The sequence below is a fragment of the Otolemur garnettii genome, unplaced genomic scaffold (genome assembly GCF_000181295.1).
Source record: "Otolemur garnettii isolate 467f Iridium unplaced genomic scaffold, OtoGar3 scaffold00075, whole genome shotgun sequence".
NCBI classification, from domain to species: domain Eukaryota; kingdom Metazoa; phylum Chordata; class Mammalia; order Primates; family Galagidae; genus Otolemur; species Otolemur garnettii.
In genome coordinates this window covers 5,428,088-5,436,211 of record NW_003852470.1, presented here as the reverse complement: position 1 = coordinate 5,436,211, position 8,124 = coordinate 5,428,088, and the positions used below count along the sequence as shown (strand labels likewise).

General features: G+C 46.5%; 1 protein-coding gene across 1 annotated transcript in view; it reads left to right on the top strand.

Annotated features, from left to right (window-relative positions):
• DOCK1 (dedicator of cytokinesis 1) overlaps positions 1-8,124 on the top strand; it is a 455,243-nt gene that overhangs the window by 412,303 nt on the left and 34,816 nt on the right. The window contains exons 38-39 of the mRNA XM_012807800.1: positions 4,206-4,295; positions 5,148-5,252. Coding sequence (XP_012663254.1) covers positions 4,206-4,295; positions 5,148-5,252 — 195 coding nt within the window. The remainder of the gene's footprint in view (positions 1-4,205; positions 4,296-5,147; positions 5,253-8,124) is intronic.

Here is an 8,124-nt window from a genome sequence, read left to right as displayed (position 1 = left end):
ATCCCTCCATAACATAGGCAGTGGTCTCTGTTACACAAGCAGTGATTTCTCTATAGCTCTGGCAGTGATCCCTCTATTACACAGGCAGTGGTTCCTCACATAGGCGGTGAGCCCTTTATAACTCAGGCGATGATCTCTCTATAACATAGGTGGTAATCCCTCTATAACTCAGGCAGCGATCCCTCTATTACACAGGCAATGATTCTTATATAACATAGGTGGTGATCCCTCTATAACTCAGGTGGTGATCCCTCTATTACACTGGCACCGAACCCTCTATAACTCAGGCAGTGATCCCTCTATTACTCAGTTAATGAGTTCTCTATAACACAGGGAGTGATTTCGGTATAACGTGAACAATGATTCCTACACAATGCAGACCTTCTTGAGTGCTTGCACCAGACAGTAGGACTCATCTTTGATTTAGCTTGAAAATCTTTCCATGAAGTCTTCTTAACCTAAGCCCAAGTCTCATACCCCACTGGTTTTCCTGTCCACTGGTGGTTATTTAGCCCCGTCTGACCCATTCCTCATGTGGCTGGTTCCCTCTTGCACACAGTTGGAGAGAGGGCGGCATCTCCACTGCCATATCCATCAGCTGTGGACTGCTGGCCACAGAGAGAATGGGACGTGGCAGGATCCAGGGGAGTCAGGCCTGACTCTGTCTTCAGAAAGCTCTTTGCAAAAAGTTGATCCTTTACACAGATCAGTTGAAGCCACTTGCAATCCCTGAAGGGCTGAGAGGAAGCTTGGCTCAAGGGAAAAGTGAAGGGCCCAGGAACGGTGGAGGAACTTGCAAGGAGTCATCATTCTGTAAGGAGCAGTTTTCAGCACCTCCAAGACTAGCCAACCCCCTCTCAGCTGGGTCACAGACCTTGGCCGCCACGGCCTTCCTCATGACACACGTCTGTCCCGGGGATGCCTGCCCCTTGCCCTGAAGGGACAGAGGATGCTCTTGCTGTCAGTGCTTGTCAAGAGAAGAAGTGACTGGGCCAGGCCTCATCCTGGGCCTCGGCCTCCTTGCCCCCTGTGATGCCAAGGGACTTCAGCCAGATTTCTGGAATCTTCCACACCATTGATTTTATCCATGTCAGTGTCAGAGACCTGTCTGGGACTTTGGAAATTCAGAGAGTGATTAAATCTGACTCTTTTCTCAGTAACTGCCAGGAAAAACAGACGAAGTTGAGAAGAATGACCGAAATTCAAGTATCCAATAAAACACCATCACTGATAAGTAATTTCCAGGTAGTCAGCATAATAAACTAGAGTCACCCACCGAGACCCTGGTGAGTCGCCTCAGCCTGAATTACCAGGGAGGAGCCGCTGTCGGGCAGCACCTTTTCTCCATGGTGCCTGTTCTCTTATCCTGTGAGATGGATGTTTTCCTCCTACCGTGGTCGTCTGTCATCACCTCCTGAGTCTCTGTGAGAGAGCACTGCTGGCTACGTTCTCTGCAGCCACCTCTTTCTTGGAATTAAGGAAGAAATTTCATCAGAAATGAAAATTTCCTATTCACGAACCTTGAAGAAATGGGACTTTCTGAATCCAGGGTCACAATCATAGGGGAAAGATTATCCTTCTGGGACAAAGTGGCTGAAATCATCTGGTGGTGAGCAGGGCTGGGGAGAAAGCACTCCTCACTGGGGGTAAACCATCAACTTCAGGAATGCTGAAAATTGGATTAGGGATTTCAGATCGGAAAATGAAGTTGTCTGCTGATATAGGGCTTTGTTATTTGGGTCTGTTGTGAACCACCTAAGCCTTCAGCCTGCAAAGAAGGAAGCCCAGCCCAGGGGCTTACTTGCAAAGGTTAAAGCGATTCTTTCACTGAGATAATCTATATCTACATCATAATCAGTCTGTGTTCTCTCTGGCACTGAGATATTTCAAGGTGTTCACATTAGAAATATGAATTACCCACATTCTCTTTAGAGCCCAGTATAATTAAGAGTAGGTGGAAATCTCCTCGATGCAGGAGCCTTTAAAACATCCTGGGGTGGTGGTTGGGGAGGGGGAGGATAAGAGGGATGTATATTTATAGAAAGGCTGATGGAAAACATGACCGTGTGACCTTTACTCAAGACTTGTATTTCCTTTAAAAACAATTATTTTTGATATGTATCAAAAGTATCTAATCTGTCATGTAGGATAAAGACAGATTAAGCTTTTGCTCGGGAAGGAATTAGAAGCACAGACATCCTAGAGAGTGTGTATTAGCTTGCAGAAAAGTAAAGAAAAAATCGGGGGAAGGAGGCCTGCAAGTAAAGGTAATGTTTTCTTTGAAATGGAAATGTGCTAAGGGAGGAATTGGTCACTGGAGCTTTAAAAATACATTAAAAGTGAGAGGAGTTCTCCCTTCCTGGAAATTCGAGCTTGGGCCCTGGGAAAGGACATAAGGAAGATTTAGATCAGCAGAATGAGATGTTCAAAGAGTGGGAGGCAGGATGGGGGGGGCCGGGCGGGCTGGGGGTTCTGGGATGGGAGCACGTGCCAAAGCGTGGCTGTGGGCAGGACATCTTGGCCACCTTCTTCCTCCCTGAACACTGGTCCTATTTCCGAAATCTATTTCTACTTTGGGGCTTATTTCTATTTTGTTATGCAAAGTATTAAAATACAACTCGTATTCCAGAATTAGTTCTCATCAAAAAATAGCAGATGGTTTCTTTAAGTAGTAACTAAGACAAGAGTATTTTGGGAGCATTGAAGTAAAACAGTGGCCTTAAGTTTATTGGGTGATTAGATACTGAGTTTGGCTTTCAGGGGGTCATCCTCGCAAGAAATGGCAAAGACCAGCAGGCTGGTGGGGGCCAGTAGTGGGGATGGGGCCCAGCAGGAACCTGGAGTTCAGAATCCCTGGTCATGTCATCAAGAGCAATAACTTTCGAAAAAGTCCTAGCTGGGCCATGTCCACCATTTACTAGCTATGAGCCCTTGGGCAAGTTACTTACCTGCCTGATCCTCAAATTTCTCATCTGCAAAATGGGTATAATGAAGATATGCACTTGACAAGGTGACTGGAAGGCTTGAAGAGAACACATTTGGGTGGACACAGTGTAAGTGGGGAGAATGAAAGCTGCAGGCGTCTCTTGCTACCATGGCAGTTGCTGCTCTGGGGATGAGGACCCACCCAGCGTGGCTTCAGCATTCTAGCAGGGAGTACAGTTACAGTTCTGGCAGGACCACTCAGCTCACCCAGGGATTAGCGCTGCCAACCTAGGGGAATGGAGGCAGAGAAGCGGGTCATCCGTGGCTGGGAACACAGTCTGCAGGTAGGAAGCTTTGTTCAAATCACCAATCTTCAATTCTGTTCACTCCACCTGGTTAAGGGCTAGATCCAGAGATTGTATGGACTGGTGGTGCTCAGCCTCTGCCCTAAATGGCTGGAAGCAGCTGGAAGGAGCATTCCTGAAGGACTGGGGTCCAGGTTGTTGTGGGAACATATAGGAGGAAGTTGGGGACAGCCCAAAGTCTTCCTGGAAGAGGAGGTTCCTCCAAATTTGCTTTGTTTTTCTCAAGTAATCCACCTTATTTGATTTTTCCTAAGGAAAATAAGGGAAATTCTGGCCTATTATTTATTTCAACAGATTATTCCACATGGGTCAAACGTTTATCAACGTTTTAAAAAACTCAGTCACTTGGAAAGTCAGTTTCAAATTATTTACCATATAGAGTTCCCCTCTTTCAAAATGATGGCAGCCTTCACATCTGTAGCATATTTGCACATATGAAGCAAACTTTTTACAAGCTTTAATCCAGAGTTGAAATATATCCTGATCTTTCTGACAGCCGTGATTATCAGTGCAGTGATTGTTATTAAGGGGGCAATTTGGAAAGGAGCCAAGTCGGGGGCCCCGTTTCTGCACAAATGCTCCTGGCAGCCGGGGTTTGCTCTCCACGTTTCCTTCTGCCTGGCCCAGGGCTGCGCGGGCAGTGCTGGGCTCCGGGGCCACATCGCAACAGGACAATGACATGCAGGGAGGATGTTCAGAGGCCGGCAAGGCTGATGGGCAGTGGTTGACCAGCTTAGCCAGCCGATGCCGGCTCAGGAGCCTCTAGAAAATCCTTGTGTTTTTCCAGCATTCTTTCCATAGTGTTCCCATTAATCAGATGCGTGTCTAAATTGCTTTATTGTGAATGTTTGTATTACTGTCTGACTCTGCAGCATTCAGGCTGGGGTCTCTTTCTCTCTCTGTTTTCACTCACAGATGTGGGAGGAGGCCATTGCCCTGGGCAAGGAACTAGCTGAACAGTACGAGAACGAAATGTTTGATTACGAGCAGCTCAGCGAATTGCTGGTAGGTCTTTCTTTCTTTTCATTTACACAAACACAGGCAATCTCAGCTTGTTTTTTCTGAAATTTCCCTTTCCATTTTGAGGTTAGGATTCACCTCAGGCTTTCCATAGCCTCCATATGTCCCTCCATTTTATCCAGGGAGATGGTTTTACTTTATTTCCTGGTTGGTTCTGGCCCATGAATATTTACTTTTTATTCCCAAGTTAGCTCTTGCGATCAAACTTTAAGACACCTAGGAATGAATTGTATGGAAACAACTGCTGGCTTTGTACATAGTGGTCTTGACAGCCCAGGGGTCTCTGAGAGTTTCTCCTAGTTTAAAACTGACCCTTCCACAAGAGCAGGATGGACAGGTTGGGGCTGGACCCTTCTTCCGCCATGGGGGCTGTGAGTGTCTGACTGCTGTCCTCCCAGCCATGGCAGTTCCATATTCGGCATGTTGCCTTAATGATGTTGTCATCTTTGCCATTAAAGTAGAGCAGAACGATTTTGTCCTTTTATATTCTTCTTGAATGTATCCCACACGTATCTGATCCATCCCATTTGACAGATACTATGGGCCAGCCAATTTCTGTAACACCTCTTTGGTCATTGAAAACACCTGTAAATCACAAAGGGTTGCCGAATTTGGCTTGTCTGCGCAGATTCTCTTGCTGAATGATGGAGGATGAGTGAAAAGTAACATCAAAGCCCTGTGGTGAGATTTAACCCAGGTGCATGACTTGGGGCTCTGCCCCCACCTTCTCACACTCCCACCCTACCCTGCAAGGCTTAAAGAACTCTCGAGAACAGCCCAGAAAAATGGATGCTCAAACACCTACTCAAACCTGAAATATACCTTCCTTCCTTCCAGAAAAAGCAGGCCCAATTTTATGAAAACATCGTCAAGGTGGTAAGACCCAAGCCTGACTATTTTGCTGTTGGCTACTACGGACAAGGGCTCCCAACATTCCTGCGGGTAAGTGATGGTTCTACTCAGTCCGAGTTAAGACGGCCCCTCACCAGAGTCCCTTCACCAGTTGAGGAAGGAGGGGGACTTTGCATCCATGTGGAACAGTGGTTCTCAACCTTCCTAATGCCGCAACTTTCTCTTTTTTTTTTGCCCAGGGCTGGGTTTGAACCCACCACCTCCTGCATGTAGGGCCAGCGCCCTACTCCTTTGAGCCACAGGTGCCGCCCCACAACCCTTTAATACAGTCCAAAGAGGTCACGACCCACAGGTTCAGAACCACTGGTCTGGAAAGTCTCACTCTCTTGTTTTCTCGTAGTGCTGTGGTCAGCGCCCAGCACACAGAGGGGCAGCAATGTTTGCCTTGGTCCTGTAAAACCTTCTCTGGGATTTTCCTGGAAAGGACTCTCCTTCAGGTACTGATGTGTATTGTTTCAATCTCAGTAAGATGCTCAAGGTAAAACTTGCCATCTTCACCACCTAGCTGTCCAGTTCACTGTTAGTAGATACATTCACATCGTTGTGCAGCCTTCACCATCACCCATGTCCAGACCTGCCCATCTTCCCAGACTGAAACTCCACACCCAGTAAACACCAATCCCCCCCCCACCAGCCCCCAGGTTCTACCTCTGTCTCTATGAATCTGATGGCTCTAGGTACCTCGTGTGAGTGGAACCATACAGTGCTCGTCCTTCTGTCCCTGCTTCTTCCACTCTGCATAATGTCCTCAGGGTCCGTTCCTGTTGTACCTGTGTCAGAACATCATTCCTTAATTTTAAAGCTGACGGATACGTCCCGATATGGGTAGGACACCTTGTGTTCATCCATCTATCTACTGATGAACATTTGGTTGTTTTTACCCAATGTGCTCCTCTGAACATGAGTATTTTGGGTTATGTGGGAAATTGGAAACAGAGCTTCATGGCCACAGTGCTGGAAACTCCGAGTCAGGCTCCATCTCTGAGGCAGGCGTGTGCTGTTGGAGTCCTGACGATGCAGTCACCACCGCCACTGGCCAGACACCCATTCCTGATACTCGCATGACGAGAATGTAAACCACTAAAGTCCTGCCTACTGTAAAAGAGTTGAAAATTCTTGCTCCCTCCTCTCTGCTCTCCTCTCTCTTTCTCATCTCATCCCCACACTATTTCCCTCTCTTCTATATCAAATAAATGTATACTTTTATATTCTAACCCCCCCCAAAAAAACAAAGAATAAGGAACATTTGGTTCAAACTCTAAATAGGGAGAAATTTAAAATCACTTTATTCTAAATGACAAACAAAGCTGCAGGACGGAATGAGCTGGGAGCTGGTCACTTGATGCTGCTAACAGCCACTGGTGTATGTGTGTCTGTGTGTGTCTCCAGGAAAGTGAGAAGGACCGACCCTCAACCGTGGCAGACTTGTGCTGCACTGGGGTGTTAAATACTGTGTGTGGCCCCTATGGACAGAGATCTGCCTGTGGTGTGTGGCCACCAGCCGTGGTCTGGGCGGGATGACTGTCCTGGAGACAGTCCCTGAGCCCATCGCTGCCCAGTCATGCTGGAAGCTCGCACGGGCTACAGGCCCCAGTGATAGTGCCTGGTCATCTCCACTGTCAAAAGGACAAAATGCAAAGTGCCGATAGAACTTAACAGGCTTGATTAATGTGGAAGTGACTTTCCTGCCACACCTGAATAATTTTGTGGGGCTGTAGCAATATATTCATTACGCTTCACAGATCACCTGGCAGGGGTCAATCTGACAATGACATTAGCAGTTACCAAAAGTGGGTAGAATATTAAGGCCCTTAACGCTGTGCTAAGAGAACAGCCTCTGAGAACTGACTGGTTGTCCTTTTTGCTTTGTTTTTCTCTAAAAATGGATCTCAGCATTTTTTGCAATAATATAAATATTTATGGTGCTTACAAGAAATAAACATCTTTGCCTCTGTGTACGTTTCCCCTTGTTTTCCTGTTTGAAGGGATGACTTTAGAATGCAAAGTAATTGACATTTCTAGAAAATGTTATTAGTGTTTTCATCTATAACTCACCAGTGTTTTTCTAGGAAAGCCTTTATATACATTTTTATTATAACGTCTTTCTTCTAATGTAAAGCATAACAAATGCCTGGTAGTTTTAGAGTAGTCTGGCTCGGCGCCTATAGCTCAACCGGCTAAGGCGCCAGCCACGTACACCTAAGGTGGTGGGTTCGAATCCCCAGCCCAAGCCCACCAAACAACAATGATGGCTGCAACCAAAAAATAGCCGGGCGCTGTGGCGGGTGCCTGTAGTCCCAGCTACTTGGGAGGCTGAGGCAGGAGACTCGCTTGAGCCCAGGAGTTGGAGGTTGCTGTGAGCGTGATGCCATGGCACTCTGCCCAGGGGGATAGCTTGAGGCTCCGGCTCAAAAAAAAAAAAAATAGAGTAGTCTATTACATGTTGAATCTTACTGAATTTCTGTGTGTGGCTTTCTATAGCTTTGTAAGGCACCCAAACTGTGTATTTATATTTCTAATTAAGACTACATATTCCTTTGGTTTCTGCTTGACATTACTTTTTAGAGAAATAGAACATTTTTCTTCCATAATGGTACAATAAGACATACCTTCACATAAAGTGGAGGAAAAAAATTCTTAAACTGTTTCTTAATGACTTATAAGAATTCAGAATAAGCTGGGTCTCAGGAAGGGGGCTGTCCTAGTGCATTTGGCTGCTATAACAAAATACCCAAGACAGGGCGATTCATTGCTCACAGTCCTGGAGGCTGGGAAGTCCAAGATCAAGGCGCCGATAGAGTCAGTGTCCTCACAGTTGGCGCCATCCACCTGTTCTCATAGGGAAAGGCATCTTTTACTAGGGCATTAATGTCATTCCCAAGGGCAAAGTCCTTATGACCGA